Genomic DNA, 25,959 nt, shown 5'->3' with positions numbered 1-25,959 from the left:
TTATGTACACATATATAATTTATTCATTTATATTAATGTGTGTATCCCCTTGTAGACTGAAAGCTCAATGGGGGAAGGGAATGTGTCTATCAACTGTAGCATAATGACCTCTCCCAAATGCTTAAAATATTGCTCTGCACACAGAAAGTGCTCCATAGATATGGCTGATTGATTGATGCAGGATAAGATCACAGTTGATCAGGTGGTCTTTCCTTTACAAAGAATACTGCTGTACCCTGGCTAAGAGAAGACAATGCTAGTGAACTTTGCTAGTGAAATTTAGAACAGAGCTAAAAGTAGAATCACAATCCAGTGAGACTTGTGGGATAAAACTGGCAGTGGTAGAGAGATGAAAAGAGAGGGAAAAAAGGTAACCTGCAAACAAGAAACAAAGACTAAGTTGGGAAGGGATAAACCAAGGCTTTAAAGTAGTTCACTGGATGCAGTGTGGGAAGACAAAAGGGATTTGATGACAAAGCCCCTAAAGGAGAAAAGACAGGTTTAAAAGAAGTGGTGGTAATTGATGGCCAAGCTATGTGGAAGCATTCGGCACTAGAGGCAGTGGAGAAGGTGAGTGAATAATGACTCCTGAGAGGGGATACAGAATTATAAATATCAAAATGACACAAGACACTGGACATGATATAAAGCTTCTGCCAATGAGCTTTGAGATGATAAGGTCATATTTTGAAGGGTGTGGAAGAGTTCTATTCTCCTTTTAGCAGTTTTGATAGTCCTCAAAGTTAAAGAGTAATATCTTGCATCAAAACCAGAGATTTAGTCAGATTCTGTTTGGTTATTACAATGCTAAAACATTTGTAAACCCTAATGAATCAAACAATACATTTTTAAACAGCACTTTCTCACTTTAAAGCCAAAAGTGTCAAAAAATGTGAATATTATCCTTTAATGATAAATTTTGATGGAAAATAGATTTTATTTTCACACACAATTGTATATCAAACAATTCCACAATTCCACATAGATACTAGTGAGTATGTTTTATTGGGTTCCCATGTTCTATAATGGAGCACACACAAAAGAATGAAATAATGATCATTTATCCACTATTTAGCCTTGTCCAAAGTTTCTTCTTTTATAGTTGTAGAAGGCCATAAGTGATCATTTCTGTGAAGTATTGTTTGCAATGGTAGATTAAAATGTAAAGGTGGGTACTTTTGAAGGTGTAGAAATAATTTACCTTCATTACAGTTAGTGATAGTGAAGACTGTCCACAGTGACATTGCTTCTCTTCAAACATTTACAAGCTTTCCCACATAATCTAATACACATCCTTAAAAAATAAAGGCTGAGGAAGTTATGGGTAATAAAGCAGTAAGCTCTGTCTTTCAAATTGTGTTTCACAACAGCCAAACAAGAACCTCTTATTATTGCAAAATAATCTCCCCAAAGAAGAGCAAGAAATCATGCCTTGGGCTAAACTCAGGAACAAAGATATAGTATCAAAAACTGATTATTTAACCTTAATTTCTTTTACTCTCACTGATGTACCCTAGAGAATGTGCACTAAATTACTCCTGAGTCAGCTCCTTTACTAAAATGAGCCAGCATGGACTTAGTGACAATTCTAAGAATAAAGTGTTATGGAGACAGGACAAGAAAATCGAGAGAAAGCATAGACTAAGACTTGTACTTACGAAATGCTCTATAGAATTCTTCCAGAGCTAGGTGCTTGTCAGAATTAAAATCATCGTATTTCAGTAGATCGAACAGAGTACAGTCAGACAGATCCTTCCCAAGCTCATCCTGTTTTATTACCTGACAAGAAAATTATATCCATGAAATTACATTTGAGCCTTTAGAGTTCTGCGGTATAATTAATTGTTTCTAATAATCACTTAATATATCACTTTAAAGCTGCCGGGGAACAATGAACTGGAACTATGTAAAGTCAGGGATTTCCAGTTTCTTTATAGATATTTATTGCAGGATTAAAAAAAGTTAATACCTTTAGGAGTGTGACATTGACTTTATATAAAAGTTTGTCGAATATTAGCCTCAGCATCCAAACTAATATGAGGTAGTGCAGAATTAATTTAGGGTTATAACCAAGAGTCTACTCTCTTAATTTACTCTATGCCAAACAGCAAAGATGAAAATATCACAGGTTAGACAGTGCCTTCAGACATTTACTTGACTATGACAGAAACATGGCATTTATAGCACGATTTCCTCAAATAAATAAATATCTTCTTCCTTTCTCCCCTCTCAACAAAATGTACTTGATTAAATAATACCAGCTAGATTCAGAGCCTAGACTTCTCACTGTGAGTGAATTAGACATTTCTAAAAGTTCCACTGATATCTCAGACCCCAGTGGTACATTTTAGGAAATGACTGTGCATCATAAGAAAACTTTAAGATAAGCATTCAAGAACTGCTGCATACTGATGTCTGTCTTATCTAGCAGCGTGATCTAGTGGAAGGACCATAGGCCTGTGAATCAGAGAACCTCAGTTCTATTCCTGACTTCTTCACTTGCCTCCTCTGTGATCTTGGACAAGCCACTTAATTTCTGTGTGTATCAGTTTCCTTGTCTGTAAAAAGGGGGATTCAAAACCTGTTCTCTTCCAAATTAGACTATGTCACACATGCGAGAGAAATTGTATCCAACTTAATTATCTTGTATCTACCCCAGCACTTAGTAGAGTACCTAACAAATATCACAATTATAATTATTATTATTATTGTTATTATTGACCCAAGCTGACCTGCCAATAACAAAGAGCTTGGTAGAGGGTTGATGATAAAACTGAAAGAGCAATACGGTTTGTGCTTGCTTGCTTCAGGGACATTCTACACACAACAAAAGATTTTCATCAGCAAAGCAGAACAATGCTGCCACCAAATTCTGTTGTTTACCAATACACTAATCTAGCATTTTTGAAAAGATAAAGTAGAAAAATGAATCAAGAAAGCTAGGATACTCTTTAGCTACCTCTCACCCTCCCAAAATCCAATCTACACCTTACTCCACTGAAGGGAATGTCTATTAGAACTTTGCCATCAGTGTTGAAAGTTTCTGACCAAAGAACCAGAAGGCCTTACGGTGTCACCGGGACAACTCCCTGCTGTTCCATCAGTCAATTAATCATATTTATTGAGCACTTACTATGTGCAGAGCACTGAACTAAGTCCTTGGTAAAGTACAATAAAGCAGAATTGGTGGACACATTCCCTGCCCACAGGAACTTAAATAATACAGCACAATATCAGCATCATCAATACTGTTGTTGCAGTTACTTTGGCCATAAAGGGTATTTTTTTAAGAAAAAGTATTGCATGCACTTTGCAAGATGGTGACCACTGCCCCCTTTATTGTAAATTTTTTATGGTATTTGTTAAGCGCTAAATATGTGCTAGGTGTTGTACTAAGTATCTGGGGTAGACAAACTCACCAGGTTGGACCCCATCCATTTCCCACTTGGGGCTCACAGTCTTAATCCCCATTTTACAGATAAGGGAACTGAAGCACAGAGAAGTATAGCGACTTGTCTGAGGTCATACAGCAGACAAGTGTCAGAGTCTGGAGTAGAACCCAAGTCTGTCCGATTCACAGGCCTGTGCTTTATCTACTAGGCCACACTGCTTCTAACTGGAGCAACTGCTCGTGCTGCAGTAATGGGAAAAAGATGGGTCAGACTGAAAGAATGCAAGTGCTGCTGCACAAATTACTAGCATTTTTATCAATTCCTCTTCACAGATTTTCAACCTAAAAGTCCCCATTACTAGGTCAAGCTTCATAGTGAAAGAGTCTATCATCTGTATTCTTTAGGAAATTAACTGTCAGAATTATTGACAGTGGAGCCCTGAGCTGGAGAACAATTTGATATTGTTGGATAGCTGGATATTGCATAATTGCCAACAATAATAATAATGATCATATTGTCACTCACTCTACTAAGTGAGTGGATTCAAGATAATCATGACAGGCATGGATCCTGTACATAAAGTATATTTTCTAAATTGGAGAGAGTAGGATTTAATCCCCATTTTACAGATGAGGAATCTGAGGTACCGCAAAGTTAAGTGACTGGCCACAAGTCACCCAACAGTCAAGTGGCAGACCTGGATCCTCTAAACTCCCAGGCCCGTGCTCTTTCCACTAGGCCACAATGCTTCTAAATGCAGAATGTATGGCTGTATGACCAGGCCCACCAACTGCTTAATAAGCATTACCTATAGTCCATATTAATCAAATGACCAGATATGATGACCCATACTGTGGGTCTAGAGCCAAGTAAATTCACCAGCCAAGTAGCCAGGCAATGTCTAACAAAACCCAACTTTATTAAATGGGACAAGCAAAGAAAAGGGATGACTGCAGAACATTTGGAATGGCACATTCAGACAGGAAAAACATATTTTTAAGGTACAGTGTAGCACAATCTAATAAATGTGGTACATTTGAGGGACAAGTAGAGTAAACAGACCGGTGCTTAGTACATTGCTTGGCAAAAGTAAGTGCTTGATAAGTACATTCTATATTAGATTTGTCTGAATTTCTAAAACCATAATATTCATAATACTGCCTTGCTAGATCTAAATGGGTCAAACACATTTTTAATAAAGAATTGCTCAATAGAAAATGCTGTTTTACACCTCATTCTGCTCAGGACAATTCTAATATTAAATACTAACCCAATATTACCAAAGCTCCTTGCTATCCAAATGTGACAAGCTAGCTTGGAGCTAGGCATCCCTACTAAAGATTCATTACATTATCTCTAGGCAATGATGATGTCTGCGATCCCTGGACGAGGTAGAATTTTGGCTATTCTCTATCATTCTGGGGAAGGCAAAGCAGTAGGTAAACAGAAATAAAATGCACAAAGTCAGCTCTAAGCTTTCCTTCTTCTGCCCACACTCAACATAATAATAATAATGATGGTATTTGTTAAGTGCTTACTATGTGCCAAGCACTGTTCTAAGCCCTTGGGATAAATACAAGGTAATCAGGTTATCCCACGTGGAGCTCACAGTCTTAATCCCCATTTTACAGATGAGGTAACTGAGGCACAAAGAAGTTAAGTGACTTGCCCAAGGTCACACAGCAGACAAGTGGCAGAGCTGGAATTAGGACCCATGAGCTCTGACTCCCAAGCCTGGGCTCTTTCCACTAAGCCATGCTGCTTCAACAAAAAAAAAATTCCTTAGCAATTTCCATGATCATGGACATCACCTGCAACATTCTTTCTAATACTTGTAAGATAAGCACCTGAGATAACAGAATGTCTTTTGCTCAGATAGAAACCGTTCTAATCTATTCCTCATTTTCAAAAACATTTCCAGTTGACCATTTTCAAGGATAGCAAAACAGGAATGAACTTCTCTGGTCTGCTGTGAAACTGCTATATATATATTTTCACTAGTTGCTAAGGTTTAATCATTTACTTTTATTTACTCTCTTACTCAGCAATTCGGTGGAAGAGGGGGCAATTTTTAAAATCTAGCAAATATAATCAAAACCTGGGTCTTAAATTAACAAGCAGTTTGATATATCATTTTCCTATGGAATACAAATATTACTCCCACAGTAAGGAAGTCCTTTATTAATATGAAGCAGTTTATTAAGATTAAGTAGATTCTGCATGTGGAGAACTAAATCAATATTCTTAATACATCTGCTTATTAAAGCTCATCACCCTAAGGGAATGGATCATTTCATTTTAAATGAAATATAGGCATTTTTCAAGTGGGTTAGTAGACTGTAGATCAGGCATTAGTAACTAAAAATGGTTGCTGGGTTTGATCTGCAGTTATCTGTTATGGAATGGAGCACTGCATTGTCTCTGTAGAAAAGCTGCTTGAAACTTGACCATCTTTGGAAGATCTGAGGTTTTATAGATCCTTATCACCTTTCTGCTGGTCTTGTTTCCACCATTCAGGTCAAGGATTGGGGGCGAGCAATGATGGAGAGGAGGCGGTCTCTACTACAGTAGCCAATGGTGTGGTGCTGCCAGAAATGGCAGCCTCACTGGAAACCCAGTGTCAGTCTGGCCCATGGATGACATGCTGATTTTCCAGGTTGACTGGACTTTGAGAAGCAGCGTGGGTTACTGGAAAGAGCCCGGGCTTGGGAGTCAGAAGACATAGGTTCTAATCCTGGCTCTGTCACTTGACTGAGGTATGACCTTGGGCAAACCACTTAACTTCTTTGTGCCTCAGTTACCTCATCTGTAAAATGGGAATTAAGAATGTGAGTCCCACATGGGACAACCTCCTTACCTTGTATCTACCCCAGTGCTTAGAACAGTGTTTGGCACACAGCAAGTGCTTAACAAATACCATAATAATAATTATTATTATTATTATTTATGGTATTTGTTAAGTGCTTACAAATTACTCCGTATTAACTGATGGAGTAGAAACAAGCTTATCAGGTTGGACACAGTCCATATCTCATGTGGAGCTCACAGTCTCAATTTCCATTTGACAGATGAGGTAACTGAGCCACAGAGGCACTTGCCCAAGTCACAAGCAGACAAGGGGCCAAGTCAGGATTAGAACCCAGGTCCTTCTGACTCCCAGACCTGTGCTCTATCCAGTAGGCCATGCTGCATGTAGAAAAAATGTCAGCATTTTCATTCCATTTCAGTGTCAGATCTATGTATTTCCTGAACTACGCACCAATATCCATGCAAATAAAACACCAAGAGTGTCTTACTTAAGGGATATGGTCCAGGTAGGCCCACTGAATTAGCGAGCTTGACCCTTCAATTTACAAGAGCAAGGGGGATTTTAGAGTTATGCAGAGGGATCTTTTTCTCTGGTAGTGTTATATTACTATTGATATTAACTATTGAAGAAATACAATGTTTCATTTCATGAAGTCACCTCATTTAAAAAAGAAGGAACACACCTCTTGCATTAGGTGACTAATAGTTAAAACCATTAATCTCCTTTCCTGATTTTCATGGCCCAAAAAGTGATATTAGTGTGATCTTAAGTGTTCCCAAAATCTTGACACCTACCAGAACAACTCTGGTGAGTAGCCTGTGTCATTGCCTCACATGAAAATGAACATTATCTACATGCAAGGGTGCTTAATGCCTTACTACCCTTTATTTCCCCCTGTGTATTTTTTCCAACTCTGAGTACTATGCTCTGCACAGAGTAAGCAGTTATTAAATGTCATTGATTTAATATTAATTTATGATATATATTAATTATATTCTATTATATATTTTATTTCTTCGATAGTTAATCATTTTGGGCACAGAACATGACTTCCAATTCTGTTGTATTATACTCTCCCAAGTATTTAGTACAGTGCTCTACACATAGCACTCAATTCACTCATTTATTCAATCATATTTATTAAGTGCTTACTGTGTGCAAAGCACTGTACAAAGCACTTGGGAGAGTACAATATAACAACAAATAGGTACAGTCCCCTGCCCACAAGGAGCTTAATGATTAATATCAGTTGGGAGCTTCATTTCCTCATATGAATACACAATTCAAGTGACTTAATTTTGTCTTTGGGGATAATATTCTTAGCAGCTCTCCACACTGTCACTGGAGGAGGGCCTGCCATAAGTGTTTCAGGAAAGATTGGTAATCTGAGAATACCACCATTCATAGTTCTTTGGATCTCCTAGGGACCCGAACTCAAAATTTCAGACAAATTTGGAATAAGGCTTTTCTGACTGGAAACTCCCCAAACTGACTCAGAAAAGGCCAGCAGTAACTTGGATGACTGGACTCACTGATGCAGGCTACTGCTGTTTCTAACTGGGAGTTGGCAATGTCTGTGACCATGCTGGCACTTGTGGTAAATGGTGACATGGCAGACTGAATTGGCTACTCTCTCCATTCTATTCATTCTCTCTCATCTTTCCTTCTCTGATAGTCCTGTCTTCCTCTATCCTTCCTCATTCTTCTTTCTCCTCCACCTATCTGTCCAGACTTTTACCTTCCCTCTTCTTTTTGGCAATGTACCCCACCTTGAACAATCATAAATCTGGTTACCTTAATCAATCGTCTTTACTGGGCACTTACTGTGTGCAGTACTAAGCACTTAGCAGAGTACAATATCACAGAGTTTGGTAGATACTTCTCTGTTCACAACACCTTACTGTTAGGCATTTTGAAAATTCCATTCATTCATTTCTGATACTTTATCTAGAAGAGCAAAACAGAAGTATACCAACTAGACAGGAGTGTTAATAAGGATTTCCAAAGTTTTTAAATGATTCTCAGGGACTAGCTTATGCTTTGATGAGAAGGGAAGAAGGGGAGAGAGTTTAGCTAGATATTAGTAGGGGTCTGAAACAATAATCCTGTTTACCAAACTTGATTGCCTGTAAAATTAATTTATATCTGCTCCCAACAATCTCAGTGCTAAGTTATTAGAAAAAATTAGGTGAAATTAAGGCGGTTAATTTTTCAGTAATTATCATTTCAATGCATTTAGAAGTAGATCATGTTTGTGAATCTTTGCAATATTAAAACAGTGTAGCAAAATTAGGCTCAAAACTACCTTGTATTCCCAAGATCAAGTATTGTAAATTTCACCAATTCCAAGCTCTTGTTTAGGGGAAAAAAATCACTTATAGTGATTCATCTTCCATATCTTTTTCTTTCCCTTAACTTATTTTCATGATGGTGCTTCATTTTCCAATATAAGCTCACAGAAAAATTAAGAGAAAGAAAGATGTGGGTAAAGCAACAATATGTTCAAAACATGATAATGAAAATGTGTACTAAAGAATGAATATATGTATAACTCCTAACCTTAAATATTTTCATATGAGTTATGCATTATAAACGTATGACTATTTTTCACACCATTAAACAGCTTTGGGAATCTCATTAATGGCTTTTCCTCACTAAAGAAATGATTTCAAAAATATATTCATACACATTTCTCAAATGATATGCAAATTGTGGCACAGCACAGGCTATACTTTTCTTAATTTTGAAATAATACAGTTTACCATCCATAAATATGCTTATAATGCATCTATTTGGCCTGTGTATTCAATTAGAGAAATAAAATCTTATTGAAGATATTTCACAGATTTCCAATTTGTGATGAAAGGAAAATGCAAACATTTAACTATTATAATGATTAGTACACCGTGTGTCAAAAGATATGGATAGGCCACAGTTGGGATTATGTGGAAGCTATTTCCAAGAGGCAATTTATTGTGATTTTATTTCAATTAAATTACTTCCTATGCTTGACATTTCCCATGTTTCCATTCATCTTGGCAATTTTTTTAAAAATTCCATCAAGCAGCCTTGCCCCCTGCTGGAAATTCAGCAAAGCTCTATGTTCATTGAAAAATTTATCTAAATCCCCACAAAAGGAAAAACTATTATCAATGTTTTTTCTTACTGCATTCATTAACACACAATGACAGGAATTTGCTATAGCAAAGGCATGCAAAAACCTTGTTTTTAACATTCACTGAGCGCATTTCCCTCCTGGGTGGCACAAAGTGTGCTAGCTAACCCCTAGGAGGGTAGGATATTGAAGTCGACTAAACCCTTTCAATCTCCTCAATTAGACATTTTCTAGGATTAACAGGAAAACTAAAGAAGCCACAATATTTGCTAAATAAAACAAGATGTTAGTCCTCAGCATAAGAAGCAGTGCTGCCTAGTGGAAAGAGATGAGCTTGGGAATCAGAGGAACTGGGTTCTAACTCAGGCTCTGCCACTTGCTTGTTGTGCTACCTTGGCAAGACCCTAACTTCTCTGTGCCTCAGTTCCCTCATCTGCAAAATGGGGATTCAATACCTGTTCTCCTTTCAACTCAGACTGTGAGTCCCTTGTGGTACCTGATCATCAAGTATCCACTCCAACACTTAGTAGAGTCCTTGGCACATAGGAAGTGCTTAACAAATACCATGATCATTATTATTATTCTCTTACAAGGCATAATACTGCCCTTCACAGGGAGAAAAGAAAATCTTGCCTAGAAGTAGAGAAGGGAATTGATTGAAGCTGCACACAATGTATACAACAATGTATAGTGGTTCTCTGAAGACCCACCCACAGCTCTGTTAATCAAGAGCATTTATTGAGCACTTACTCTGTGTAGAGCACTGTACTAAGCAGATGTTAGAGCACAAAAGAGTAAGTAGAAATGATCCCTACCAAGGAGGTTTAAATATAGTGGGGAAGAAAAGCATTCAAATCAATTACTGGTAGAAGAAAACGAAGTGTAAGGTGTGCACAAAAAGGCTGTAAGGGTACGGATGGAGTGAGTAACTAAATACTTAGGGGGTGTGAACTCAAGTGTATGGGGAGTGGAGTCAGGAGGGAAAATAAGTATGTCTTCAACATGAACCATAATAATGAAAGATGCAATCATTTTATTTAAATCTCTCAGCACCAACAACACATCAGAAATATGGGCAAAAAAAGTAGAAGAAATGCAAAATAATGAATACATGTGAATTGACTGATTTTTTATTTAGAAAGAACACAATTCGGTCAGTTTATTTAAAATCCACAGGCTCCACTGAATCCAGACTCTTTCAAATGAGTTTAATTTGCTGTTTCACTAGTTGAATGGAATTGTGTCCATTCTCACAGCATTAATCATAATGCATTCGCTATTCACACAGAAACATGCATCCTTCCATTTGGGTGCATTGTAGATCCTGTTTAGCTAAGATTTAGCTCATTGCACAGCATAATCTTAAACTCATTTCTTGCTGAATTCAAAAACATAGCCAAACTTCAGAATCTTATCAGGACCTCCGCATAGAGAGGTTTGGAAGAAGACCAATTTTACCAGCTAATATTGTTTCTCGCCTGTATGTGTGCTTATCTTTGCTTCATGGAATGAAGACTGTGAGCACATTTGAGAGTAAACTTTTCAAAGAAGCACCTGAATATAAGCTTATTGTGTTGCTCTTCCTTTCCTGTCAAAAAAATAAAAATCATTGTTTCTGAGATCACCTTCCCATTAGTCGGCATAATCCATTCTGCTATAATTGCTATCTACAGATAGTTGTTCCAAAATAGAAGGATTTCAAGGAAGTCTTTTCAGTTACGAAATGATCAAATTTCAGATGAATTACACAATTAAAGTCACGTCTGCTAATAGGAGAGGTAAAGAAAAAAAATCCACATTAATTAGATGCCCAGTAGATAAATACAGCAGAAAAGTAAATCACAAAGGGATTCTACATAGGGCAACTAATTCTTACTTGATCATAAATCAAAGATGTATATCATTCTTAACTACTCCTACTACTGCTAGGATCCCTAGACTCTCTCTCACCATTTGAAACTTTTCCCCTCTTCTATTGCAACTTCTGAAATTATTTTCCTGTTCATTCCTACACACACATGCCTTCCAATTCATCCCACATTCCCACAGTCTTTCTTCCTACCTAAAATTGCATTTAGAATATTTTTTACCTGTTTCTTTCCTGGGCAGAGTTTCTTTCCCTTTTTGAGCTTCTGTGTTTGGCCCAGCAAGGGAGGAGGTTTCAGAGGTGACTGTCAATTTCTTCTCCTTTCCTCACCCTACCCTGGCCTGGCCTCCCACATCTGAACTTGGTGTTGGGGGCTTTAAACAGGTAAAGAGACAGCCCAGCCATGAAAGAAGTCAAAAAAATAATGCAAAAAGCAATGCTCAGCAGGAAAGGGGAGAGGGAGTCCCAGAATTATTGTAGGACTGGGAATATCGATTTGTCCGGATGCACGAGAAGGATGGAGAAATGGAGGGACAATTTAAAAAACTGCATGGGTAGATTCAGAGGAACAGAAAGGTGAAAGAGTGGCAGTGGAGTTTGAGAAGCAGAGACAGAGATTTCCAGGCATAACTGTCAAGGGAAAACACAACACTTTTACGTATAGTGATGTCAAAGTCACCATGACACTGATTTCACAGGCTAAGCAATTTTCATAAACGAGGATTGAGATGACTCTTTACTCTCTGATGAAGAGCAAGACAAGGCAACAGACACACTGCTCCACTAGTCTAGGAACAAAAAAGTGGACAACTCTGGTATTTTATTTACTTAATTAAAAACAATACTGGGAAAAGTGAAAGGGGTTATAAAATGGTTCTGAGCAATTTTCACTTTTTTGCTAAACCACTTCAATAGCGAAAGATTTCCCCTGCTGTGATTATGTAAAACAATTTTATAATAATTCAGTTGTCAATTCATTTAAATCTATATAGTATGCCCACAAATAGAAGGGGGAGTGGATAGAAGGAAGATGTAAGAGTGAGAAATGGATAAGCAGCATAGGTAGGAAGTTAATTTGGGCCGAATCCAGAAGGAAAGGACATAAATAGAGAGAAGAGAAAGCCCAGCATAGCTAGGTGACATGATGCAGAATAACTTCTGGAGAGAATTTGGCCATAGTTTATCTCATCCTTATAAATCGGGAAAAATATTGGTCACTTCAATCAACCATATACATTGAACATTTACTGTGTGCAGAGCAGTGTACTATGTTCTTGGGAGAATACAATATTACAGAGTTAGCAGACATGAGTGAGTTTTAGGTCCACAATTCCCCTAGACTGTAAGTTCTGTGAGAGCAGAGATAGTGTTCAGATACTGTATTTATTCCAAGTGCCCTATGTATATTGGACATTGATACATACCATCAAGTGAATTCAACCACACATTATGTTGTCAGTGGTCAGTTAATTGTTTTTGTGATGACACATCCAGGGGAAGGGGGGGAATTAGGGAAGTGATAATCTTCAGCTTGTCTTTAAAGAAGATGGCAAGATGTTTAACAGGAGAAAATGTAAGGAATTTTAAATTCATAATAAAGTGGTGATTTTTAAAGGGTATTAGAAATGATCACATTGGAAATTTTATTCAAATTCAATGTTGTATGAAGATTAAAATGATCTTTAAAAGCATATTGTTCACATTTAGAATTTCTTCTGATCTTGTTCTCATTCTCCCGATTAATCAACAAATAGCATTATTTCCTTTGTGCAGTACTAAGTGAGAGAATATGATACAGAAGAGTTGGTAGACATGTTCCCTGCCCATAAGGAGTTACAGAATGGGCCCGTGACATTAAAATAAATAATAAATAGGTACACAGAACAGGGAAGCAGTGACCTAGTCAAAAAAGTATGGGGCCTTAGAGCAGTGCTTGACATATAGTAAGCATTTAGCAAATGCCATAAAAAGAGCATTCCTTAATTCTGCAACAGTATTCTGTGTAATGTATGTGATGAAAATGGCCTAGGTGATACAGCATAGGCCTGGGAGTCGGGAGGACTTGAGTTCTAGTCCTGGCTCCACCACTTGTCTGCTGTGTGACCTGGGCAAGTCACTTTACTTCTCTGTGCCTCAGTTTCTTCATCTGCCTGGCATACAGCTTTAACAAAATACCAGAATTATTATAATTATCAGAAGGCTGTTGGAGTAATAAAGCTGGGATATAATAAGTTTCTGCATCCAATGTGATTGCCAATGGATGGAAAGGAAAGGGCAAATTTGGGAAGTTCTGACAAGACAAAGGTGACAGGATTTAGAAACCAAATAAATCTTGGATAATGTCAGTTACAGACTTGAGTGATAACTCTCATAGGAAGGTTTGATGGAAGGGAGGATTTGAGGGTGAAGATAAGTTTATTTTTAGCTCTGTTGAACCTGAAGTAACCCTGGGATAACCATGTAGAAATTTCCTAAGGCAGGAAGAAAAATGAGACTGTAGGGGAGGGGAGATTAAATGCATTTTTTACTCTTGAAATCATTCAGTCACAGCCCTTCAGATGAATTTGGATACTTGAAATACAATTCTCTTAGTTTTAATTAGGTAATAGAAATTATCTAAACATACAAACATATACCTAAAAATAAGGTGAATAAATGACATGACAAATTTCCCCACATGGTAAAGTGCTTCTCCTTTATAAACTCAGTAATCTTGGTTGCTTGAGAAGCAATTAGATAGTGCCATTCAGGGAAACCAAAACATGTTCAGTTCATTATTAAATGAGCTTGAAAGACATATCTGTGTATTGTCTGGAAAAATAAAGATGTGATTAAAAATTTCTTAAGATCAGAAATCATGTTTTTTGCTTCTGGTATACTCTTTCAAGTATATCAGTCAATCTATCAATAGAATTTAATGGGTAAGCCCTGTGTCTAACAATGTACTAAGTGTTTGGGAGAGTATATAGACTTAGCAGACACAATCCCTGCCTGTATAGCACACTGTACCCAGTAGACATGCAACAAATCACTGAAGAATTAAATGTTTACTCCAAAAACTAGTTGACACTCGCTCTACAATTATCTCCAAAGTCACTATTCCTTAGAACTACAGTAGATAGCACTTTCTTCTGATTCAAATTTTAAACTATGTTCAAATGTCATAAATGAAATAGCTCTGTGTGTATTCTAGACCATGACACTTCAACAAGAATGTGAAATTAAATTGTATACTTGTGTCAAAATACTAGATGATTGACAAAACTCTGCACTATTCTACCAATAGACAGTAGGTTCCTTTTCAGGTGATAAAAATAACTACAATCAGCATCCCCTATATTGAATATTTGAAGTACTGTAGACATTGCATTTCTTTAAATTTTAAATCTTGAATAATTATATTTCACATCAAATACTGGTGCTTCAAATTCATCCATCTTAATTAAACAATGATTGAGGTTGTTAATTAATTTTCAATTCACTGTAATAACCAGTCATCTCTGAATTATTATACAATTAGAAAATTCAGTGTTCTTAATGATTCCCACTCTTAGATACAGAAAGAATTGAAAAGTGTTGTCTTCTTGAGGGAGGGTGATATTTGGAAGACATGTTCAAGACAATTTGCATTTTTCTGAACTGAAGAACACATTTATTAAAAAAGAGAGCCATGCCATTCCAAATCCTAATACAATTCCCACCCTTCTCCATCAGTTTGTTACATGGATCTTTAAGCAGGTGATTTACACTGCAACTTTTTTGGGGTCATTACTTATAAAGAAAATGAGTCTTTCAAAGCCTTGACTCAAACCAAGGCTAGACAGCTTCAAAGCTCTCCATCACCTTGCCCCCTCTTACCTCACCTCCCTTCTCTCCTTCTACATCCCAGCCCACATACTCCACTCCTCTTCCAGATTTCAAATGTGGTCCTAAATATCCCCAACTCAATTAGTTTCACCTAACTGAAATAGGAACTCTCATCTGAGAATTCTGCACTCCTCAATCCCTACATGTCACCATACTTGCTTTGCAAATTGCCCAGAATTTCATTAAAATAATAACATCTTTCTTTTCCCAGTTATGGAAAGGGAAAATTAGGAAAAGCAAACTCTCCCAAATGAAGTAGCAACCCTGTACTCTCAATGACACAAAGCCATTTTTCATTTAATGCACCTTAATGGAGATTAAATTTCTTAACATAGGTATAGATGACCCTTAATAATTTTAGATAATTAGATAATTTTAGATAATTAGAATCTGGTAGCATTTTTATAGGACATATATATATATATATAACAATTATATAACATACATATTTATAAATGTGTGTAAAATGATTGGCAGTTAATTATATGATATATATCTATAGATATCTAGATATATCAAATGGGGTTGGATGCCTCAATGTTTCCAGTAAAGCATTTGGCAACATAGCCTTGAAATTATTCAGGCTGTGTGGGGTGGTACTGAAAAGCATTTTCATTTTCCTCTATCCCTGAACATCCATATCCCCTTCACCGCCTTTGGGAAGGAAAGTGAATCATTTCCCAACAGCTCCTAAAATACCCCACATCACATTGCAAAAGGCACTCTGCCTGATTTTCACTAGACCTAACCTAATTTATTTTGGTTCCTGAACTTTTGGTTGTGTTTATTCCTTGAAGTGTATAAGGAATTTTTAAAAATTAACTCTTACAAGTATCCTATTATATGGACAGAAGCATATGCAAACCTTTTCCTGGTAGGCACAGGAAAGACATTTAGATGGATGTGAAAACAAAATATTCTACCGCTCTCGTGCTTAAAAAAGGTTCCTTCCTCACTCAGTCCCTCAGCCCCCTTAGCCATTGTTCGTATAGCTACAATCAATGTAATAACAATGTAAGTTTTCATCATGCTTTGGATTGGCCATTATTCTTACCTCCATTCACATCTCTATGGATAGGACTTAATACACTTTTGGAAGACACACTCTTGCACAAAACATGTTCCAAAAATGCACTATAAGAATCCTTTCTATTTCTACCATGCTTCCAGGTGTAGTAAGTCTTACACTACTGGAAGTTAGAATTCCAATCTCCAAAGTGATGTTGTAATATACTGTTTAATTATCTTAAAAAGTTAATACCCTGACATAACCAGTTCCCCAAGTATTGTGAGGCCACAACACAGACACAAGGAAGGCAGAGGCAGGCTCCGGGATGAGTTGAGTCAGAGGAGGGGGACAGAGAGGCCACTGTGGGTGGGATAAGAGTGGAGATCGCAGAACATTCCACTCTTCCTCTTCCCTGTCTTTGCCCTTTGGCATTAGGCTGAAAATTTTGTATTCTAGACAGTAAATTCATTATGGGGTAGGAACCTTTCTGCCAACTTTGTGGTATTGTTCTCTCTCAAGTGCTTACTACGGGGCTCTACACATAGTAAGTGCTCAGTAAATACCATTGATTGATTGAAGCTATTTGATCATATTTATTGAGCACTTACTGTGTGCAAAGCACTGTGTAGACACTGGAGAAGGAGGTGAGATAAGAAGACTGATTGTTTTATTTGAAGGACTTCAGTTGATAAATGGGTCATAGCTCAAAATGATGCTAAACATTCATGAAACTAGCACATGGGGAAGCTGTTAAAAAGCTGAGGATTGACTCTTCCTTCAGAGACATGAAAGCCATAAGCAACAGGAGGGCAATTACCTATATAAATAAGGCAGACCACAAATATAAGTCCACTAAGTAAAAGAGGAAGAAAGTTATTAAATAAAATCATGGAAACTGAATGGAATATTTTCTACACAATCACAGATGAGTGATTGAAATTCACACATTTCACCTTAGGTGGGGAGGGAGGAGAGGGAGGAAAGAAACACCAAGGACTATGCTTGCTTATACACAGTCTAACAGTCTGCTCATCGAAACTTCTCACTCCTCTCCTCACCCAACTTTACCAGCAGATGTCATTTTCGAAAAGTGGAATGCATAATTTAAGTATTCTTAAATACCCTTCCCTTCCATTCTTCCACCCACACCAGTTCATATTCTTTCCAGTGGATTAAATTCACCTAATTTCACTGGTTCAATAAGCAACTCTCAGAAGCTCATATCTTTGACATTTCTTTATTGACAAGTGGTTGGTGCAGTTTTCCGCATGTAGTAAGAACTCAATAAATGCCACTGATTGATTAATTAATAAATTTATAGGGCTTCCTTTTAGTTTGATTCTACCGCGTCTACGCTCCTCCTTGGTTGGGTCTGTGTATTAACTCTTTAAAATAATTGCAGCAATACATCACTTCAGTGAATAAATTTTCACCTCTTATCATGGAAGCGTTGGACAAATGGCAAGGGACAGTTTCAAAGCAAGTGGTTAATATCCTCCCTAGACTTTTACCTCTTCATAGCCACCAAGATGGGGACTCCTTCCCTCTGCCTTATCTGGTAAATTGGAACAGGCATGCATATGTTAATAATGCAAATTGCCCACTATATAGTTAGCAGATGCTTCAAAAGAATTAGAAATCAAAGGAATCAGATTCCTCCCGTAGGATGTGGCTCATTAGCAGATGGTAGGAAATCAATGCTTTCAAATGGGAAGAAGTTAGGAATCAGTCGTATTTATTGAGCTATTACTGTGTGCAGAGCACTGTACTAAGTGTTTTGGGGAGTACAATGTAACACCAACTTCTTTAGACACATTCCCTGCCTACAAGGAGCTCACAGTTTACAGAGGGAGACAGACAGAAATATAAATAGATTACTGCTATGAACAAGCCCAAGCACACCCAAAATCCAATGCTAAGTACCTTTATACCTTAGATAATTAACACTCTTTTCACATACCCAAGCACTCTAATGGATGCACATTTTCTACAACAGTAAAACCGTGCACATTTTACAGACCGGTTGATTGTATTTATGATTTATATAATTGTTTTTGCATCTGAATTTTTACTTGATTATTTGTCAGGTTATGCCCTTTCATCTTTCCTATTTGTATTCAATTGAAATTCCACTACAGTGTCTTTTATATCTACTGCATTTTACTAAGTACTTATTAGAGTGGTCTGTATACAGTGATGTTCAATATGCTTTTATTGATTGTGGTAATAATTACTTTAATTTCAGAAACCAGGAAGATCAAAAGCCCAATTTAAGGCAACCACATGGATGTGTGGTGAATACCAATACGTTCTCGATAGTCATCTGTTCCTCTAAGTCCATGCCCCAAAATACTCCAACTGTAAGTGGGTAAATTACTCTAGCAAGGCAGAATGATGTAATGAAAAGATTTGGGGTCTAAGAGATGGAAAACTGGGGTTCTAATCCCATTTCTGCCACTGGCCGGCTTTGCATCATTAGACAAGTTACTTAATCATTCTAAACTTCAGTTTCTTGATCTGTAAAATTGTGATAATGCTATGTGTGGCTTTTATTTATCTCATAAGAATGTTGAGAAAATAAAAAAATGTGAAAGCTTTCGGGAAGAGAGGGGCTATATAAAATTAGTCATTATTATTATGATTATAAGGGTGTCCACGGAAACCCTTTTATATTGTTACCTGCTTCCTGGCATTTGGAAGGACTTCAGAATTTTAGGATGTTTGTTTGAGTGGGAATATTTTTGGCTGGTCATCTTGGGATTGAGAAACATAGGCAGAGGAGTTTTATATGTAACATAATATATTTCATAGATTATACTCTAACACAAGAGCCCAACTGACTTCTAATGGCATTTCTCCCTCCATACTGCCAAAATGCATTTTTATTTCATTGTAACTGTAAATCTAATGTATTCTATATTGGTAGCTGGGGGCAGGACTAGATTCATGGGGGTATGAGGACTGAATATGCTTCAGTTTGTTATGAGTTAGGATGAAACCTTACTTGAAAATACTATTCCTAGGTAAAGTTAAGACATCTTTTAGATGATTATCTAAGAACTCAATAAATACCACTGATTGATTTTTTGATCATTTACAAGGCTTCCTTACAATTTGATTCTACCATGTCTATGCTCCTCCTTGATTGCAGCTGTGCATTAACCCTTTAAAATAATAGTAGCAATACAACATCACTTTAGTGAATAAATTTGTACCTCCAATCATGGAAGCATTGGAGAAATGGCAGGGGACAGTTTAAAAGCAAGTTGTTATCATCCATATATATATATAATCTATCTTCTTTATGTGGCAATTATGCTGTTGAAGCTTAGATTCCATCTATGCATGTGCTGTTGTTGAAAAGATTGAGGTATGACTGACATTTCATTTCCCACTGTGAACCTATAAAGATGATTCCTTGACAACTCATTCACTGGCCACTTTCAGGGCTTGTCATTGTTCTAGAGTCTATATCTTAGTATGCCAACTTCCTGAAATCTCATCTCCAGGAAAGCCAACCCTTGCCTGATTGATCTGCACTAGTGTAGTGTGTCTGCAACTCTGTTTCTCAGGCCGTGCTTCATGATCAATGTTATTTTTTCATCACTTACTATGTGCAGACACTGAGCCAAGTGCTTGGGCAAGTATAAACAGAAATTCATCTCCGTTCATTGAAAAGAACTCAATCACTTTTCCCCCTCCTACTTCACCACTCTCCTACTACAATCTACCTTGCACATTTAGCCAACCTACTTCCTGTATATCAATCTCTTTCTCAGCTCCAGATTCTTGCCCATGATCTGCCTCTGACCTGGAACCCCTTCCCTCTTCCTATTCAACAAAAAATTAACCTCCCCACCTTCAAAGTCTTATTTAAGGTACATCTCCTCCAAGAGGTCTTCCCTGATTAAGCCCACATTTCCTTTCTCCCAATTTCTCTGTCACCCCTACCCCAATTTGCTTCCTTTAGAGAAAGAGGAAAAGAGTGTTATGTTTACTCCAGATATGAATGTTGTGGGTGTCTGTCTCCTGCCTATTTCCTCCTAATCCCAAAATATTCAGAAATCGACTGCAGGATTATTTGATGACCTACATTTTTCAACACTGAATCATGTTAATTATACTCAGAGAAATGAAAGTGCCAGTAGAGGAAAAGGTGGTTTTCAGAGAGAGAAAGAAAACAGACAAGAGCGTACAACTTTTGAGAAAAATAACTAGCAAATTCATCAAATCTAGATCATTTAAAAATATTCACTATTAGCTGTCAACCATTATTGAATCATCGAATCATATTTATTAAGCGCTTACTGTGTGCACAGCACTGTACTAAGTGCTTGGAAAAGTACAAAACAACAACAGTGACATTCCCTGCCCAGACAAACTCACAGTCTAGAGAGGAGGAAGGGACACAGATAACACAAATAAAATTAGAGATTTATAGGTAAGTGCTGTGGGTCTGTGAGGAGGATATTAAGAGCAAAGGGAGTAAGTCAGTGCGACACAGAAGGAATTGGGAGATGCGAAAAAGTGGGACTTAGTCTGTGAAGGCCTCTTGGAGGAGATGTGCATTCGATAAGACCATGAAAAGGGGTAGAGTAATTACTGTCGGATTTGAGGAAGGAGGGCGATTCAGGCCAGAGGCAGGATGTGGGCCATGGGTCGGTACCAAGACGAGCAAGATCGGAGCACAGTGAGAAATATAGCACTTGAGGGGCAAAGTGTGCTGGCTGGATTGTAGAAGAGTGAAGTGATGTGAAGTAGGAGGGAACAAGATGATGGACAGCTTTAAAGCCAATGGTGAGGAGTTTTTGTTTAATACAGAGGTGGATGGGCAACCACTGGAGATTTTTAAGGAGGGCGTGACATGGACTGAACTTTTTGTAGAAAGATGATCCAGGTGGTGGATTGAAGTGTGGACTGGAGTGGGGAGAGACAGGAGGTGGAAAGGTCAGCAGGAGGCTGATGCAGTAATCTAGGGGGCATAGGATGAGTTACTGTATTAACGTGGTAGCAATTAGACGAAGAGGATATTGTGAAGGTGGAAAAGGTAGGATTTGGTGACAGATTGACTGTCATGTATAGTTAAATTGAATGATTTGGATATGATGTCCATAAACTTCTAATGTGCTTGACAACCAATTGATTGAGATAATCATCTGTCCTGCCTTTTGCTTAACCACTCTCATTTAGGTGTGCATAACACAGTTTAGCAAAAATAGAAAATTAATGTTCTCCAACTGAAAGGTTACAGCTGTTATACATTTCCTTAAGGAAGTAAACAACCAACAGAAAGCTGATTAATATATTTAAAATATGACACAAATAGGAAAATAACTTCACAGCCTAAGGTCTAACATTGTGAATATAGTTTACTTTGAAATACAGTTATTTTTAAAATTCAATTAAATTTCACCATTATTAAAAACGTTGAAAACTTGTCCTAACCATTTGAGAAAATATAGGCCAACTCTTTTTATAGCAGCTCAAGGAGGCAAATTCATTTTCTTAAGAAAAGTTGCATAACCACCCCCAAGATCTATAGGATACAAAGATGTATCTTCCAGCTCCTTCTTTATCCCTTCTAAAATATAATTGTGAGAAGCAATGTGTCTTAGTGGATAGAGCACTGGCCTAGGAGTCGGAAGGACCTGCGTTCAATCTCGGCTCTGCCACATGTCTGCTGTATGACCTAGCCCAAGTCACTGAACATCTCCGGGCCTCAGTTACCTCATCTGTAAATGGGGATTAAGAGTTTGAGCCCCATGTGGTACAGGGAGGGGCTGTGTCCAACCTGATTAGCTTGTATCTACCCCTAGCTTATAATAGTTCTTGGAAAATAGTGTGTAAAAGTACCATAATTATTATTATTACTCTAGTTAAGCTAAAGTAAGACTAACACCTACCTGAGTCAGTTCATTAATATCCACAAGTCCATTGTTATCAGCATCAAAATATTTGAACATCTGATCCACCAGTGTCTTCTTCAGAGGTATTTGCTCTTCAAAAGGATTTTCATTTTGTGGTGTAAAATACTTCAGCTTTTGTAGATCCAAGAGCATGCTTTTAATTTTGCTGTATTCAGTAGTTTTGCATTTGTCCCCTGTTAAAAAAAACAACCAACAATTTACTAAGATTTAAAATATGTAGACACAGACATATATATATATATATTTTACTAACTACATAATATCATGTTATTTGGAGAGACTGGCTTACTATTGGCCTCTGCATAACTTCTGGAAGAGTTCATTCCACAAAGGACAATTTTTCAAATCTATTCTTTTGGGCTATTTTGCTCCAGCCTAATAATAATGGATAATCTTGGCATACCTTAAGCCTAGTCTGGGTATTTTGATATTTTCCCTTCAAGGCCATTCAAGAATAAGAAAATTTAGAGTTCTCAAGAAGCTTCATATGGACACAATTCTCAGTAAACTGTCTTTATAAACTGTGCAATATAATAGAACAGCTATTTCAACACTGAGAATAAATATAATATAAAATAATACATTACATAAAGAATGCAGTTTATAATGCAGTTTGATTTCAAAGAGTAGAAAGTATATTAACAATGAGTTCTCATAAAAATCTCAGACTTTTCTACTAAAAAGGTTAACTCCCACCAAGGGAGGAAAATGAAAGGGTAGAAATTATTATAGAAAAACTTACTTTATGCCATTCATGACAAGCCATAGTGAGAGTCATTAGAAAGTTCAAATGATTTTATGGAAATATGATCAGTAGAGTATTTTAACACCTATTTATTTTTAAGCAAAACAACAAAATAATTTAACATAATTGCATGAAAATGAAATATTGAAAATTGTAGAAATCTACAAAGATGGTTTTATGCAAACACTGATTTAACCCTTCCTTTTTTTTAAGATGGGGTATATAATACCACTAGTACTTGTTAGTGAGACAGTAATCCTTTGGATTTGAATGTAAGGAAAAAAAATCACTTCAAATGTAAGCCATATTTGAATATTAGAAAACCTTTGCTGTTGCACCCTGGAAGATGTGAGCAACAACAAAAATTTCATAATTTGTAAATACTGGCTATTCTTAGGGAGGAATTAGGATCTCCAAGTCTATAATCTAGGTGAACACTCTTTCCAGTCATAATACTGCATGTTGGATTTGTGACTTTTAGAACACCCGAGGCTAAGAAAACAGCTCCTTAGATAATGGAGGCCCCATGCTTGGCCATTACTTCTGTAGAACAGATAGCAGGGCCAATTTAGAGAGCTCTTATAAAGGTTTTTTTTATTATTATTTTTTAAAGGTGCTCTTTTCTTTAAATGTACTGTGTTACAGAGCAGGTGGCCAGGAAAAATGGAAGATTTTACATTTGGAGCTTTGTTATTATTATTTAGTTAAGAGAGCTTTTGTCCTTTATTTTATTAAATCAACACAGAATGGGAATTTAAATATAAGTTAAACAGTTCACGAGAATCTGATGTTGCAGGCCAAATGATAAATTGAAAATATAGTAGCTCTGAATTCTAATTCTTGGTTGACTTCACCATCTTGACTCCACTTCTCTCCCTTCCCAGCACTGTGCATCTGTTGAAAATGTGGAGGAGATTCACTTTTTTCTCACAGTGCACAGTCAATTCATTCATGCTTTCAGACATGCATGCAGTCTTCGTTTATATACAGAAATGAAATGTTTCCCTTTGCTTGGGGCACAGATCATGGCTTCTTTCAAGTAGCCTTTGTAAGCCCCTCGGTGTGTGTGGAGAGTCTATAGAATATCACATCAGATGTTTTGTGGTAAATGTTTAAAGTTTGATAGTTTCATGTATTTTGAAACTAAAAATGGAAATGAGAAAAATAAAAATGTATACTTAAAAATATTTGTCTATTAGATTGTTGTTGGTATTACCATTAGATTGTAAACTCACTGAGGGCAAGGAATAGATTCCTTCTGTTATTCCAAGGTATTAAGTACAGTGCTTTGTTACTCAAATCCATTAATTGATTTATTGTCTTTCATATGACTTATGAAAGCAATAAGACTCTTTTTTTAAAAAATGGGAGAACTCTAGAGAGGGATATCTACCTGCTACCCTCTGTAGAGTCCTCCTTAAAAAAAAAGACAAAACTATTTTATTTCACTCATCCATCCTAATTCTTCCACTGTCAATTTAACATGTTTATGTAATGAACTATCAATATTGTCACTGTCGGTGATAGAATCAACATTTATTTAGAAATTTAACACCAATATTCCTATTAACAAATACCTAAAAGATTTGTTTTTTTAAAAAAATGTTTTATGAAGAATTTTTTCTAGGGAATTTCTTCTTTACATTCTGCAGAGCCCGAAATTGTTTTAGGTAACTGCTATTTCTCATCTTTAACCCATTCAGTCTAATCCACTGTTAGATTTTCTTAGGACTGAACTCAGGACCAAGGCCTAATATTCCTGTTTAGCAATTCTATCAATCAGTTTTGTTATTCCAAAAAAGACCTCTCAGATACCAACTAAAATTTGGCTATTGTTCATTTTAGAATTAATGTCCTGAATTAAACAAGGTAGCCTCGATCAAACAATAGTATTTATTATAAATGCTAACTGTGCAAATGTGTGACCTGCCCACAAGGAGCTTACAGTCTACTGGGAGAGAAAAACATTAAAATAAGTTACAGAAAGGAGAAATGGCAGAGAATGAGGGTATATAAATAAGTTCTGTGGGGCTGGGATGAGGAGTGTATCTAAATGCTTAAGATGTTTAAACTCATTTGCATAGTTGATGCAGAGGAGGGGCAAATAGGGTGGGAAATGAGGGGAGACTTCAGTATTACTTTATACCAACAGGAGGCTGTGATGTAGAACACTTCACTATTTCCATCGTTTCAAATGTCATAAGGGAGTAATACTACTGATGAAACACTTGCCACATAGATTTTATTCTATGTGAATAAAAAGGAGCTAAACAAAGTCAGCAACTTTGGAAATTTTGAAATTATTTTCAGCCCTCCAAATTCCATATCGTCCTCAAGTGTTTTTAAAAGTCTGGGATGAATATTTCTTACTGGAAACAAGTCATTGCCAGAATACAACTTTAATGCATACTATTCTTATGATCAATGTTTTCTTTTGTGTACCTCCTCCGTTTGGAACTCCACACTAAGTGATTGGGAAAGTACAATAGAATTAATAGGCATGATACTTTCTCTCAGAGATCTAATAGGGGATGCAGATACTAAAATAGGAATGAAAAAGAGAAGAGGAAAGAGAAAAAAGACGGAGATATGGATGGTGAGCAAGAGGGAGGACGGTAAAATGAAAAAGGGAAAAAAAATACTGGTAAAGAAAAAGATGAGGAAAGAACAAGAGAGAATGAGAACATGCAATAGTAAGTACTATTTCATATAATTTCACATGATGGAATAGTCCAATAGTAAATACCCATCTCCAATTCTGAAAATACTAATTATCTACTCTAAACGGTCTATGTATCCTTTGACTCTTCTTGCCATTTTTCAACTTTCTCGACATAGTTTGCAATTTGTTTCCCAAGCAAAACAAAAACAGGGGTCCTGAAAGCACAGAAAGAAAGAAGAAAACCAAAAATGGACCAGCTTGTCAACATTTACCAAGTGAATTCAAATAAATTAGCCAAATCAAGCATTCATCATTCATCTTCTACTGGGGTTAATTCTTAAGAGTTTCTTTTTCCTTTGATTACCACATCTAAATGGATCTTTAATATTTTCAATTAACAATAATAATTCAATTCTATATTTCAGTGTTTGAGGGACTTGATGATTACTATATGTGACCATTGTTAATCTACATAGGAAAAAATAGCTACCCTATTCTTAAGGGGAGAACTACTTTAGAAAACATGGTGGATAATGGTTAAGCAGATCAGAAATTAAGTTTTGTTT

At 36.7% G+C, this 25,959-nt stretch overlaps 1 protein-coding gene across 2 annotated transcripts in view; it reads right to left on the bottom strand.

Moving 5' to 3' along the window:
• The window catches only part of FSTL5 (follistatin like 5), a 520,766-nt gene that overhangs the window by 247,859 nt on the left and 246,948 nt on the right, over nucleotides 1-25,959 (bottom strand). For both annotated transcript variants that reach the window (XM_029077167.2, XM_029077169.2), the window contains exons 5-6: nucleotides 21,963-22,159; nucleotides 1,659-1,779 (exon numbers count right to left, since the gene is read on the bottom strand). In XM_029077167.2, coding sequence (XP_028933000.1) covers nucleotides 1,659-1,779; nucleotides 21,963-22,159 — 318 coding nt within the window. The remainder of the gene's footprint in view (nucleotides 1-1,658; nucleotides 1,780-21,962; nucleotides 22,160-25,959) is intronic.

This window comes from Ornithorhynchus anatinus, chromosome 12 (assembly GCF_004115215.2).
Source record: "Ornithorhynchus anatinus isolate Pmale09 chromosome 12, mOrnAna1.pri.v4, whole genome shotgun sequence".
In the NCBI taxonomy this organism is placed as follows: domain Eukaryota; kingdom Metazoa; phylum Chordata; class Mammalia; order Monotremata; family Ornithorhynchidae; genus Ornithorhynchus; species Ornithorhynchus anatinus.
The sequence above is the reverse complement of the archived record's forward strand: the minus strand, read 5'-3'. Positions and strand labels throughout refer to the sequence as shown.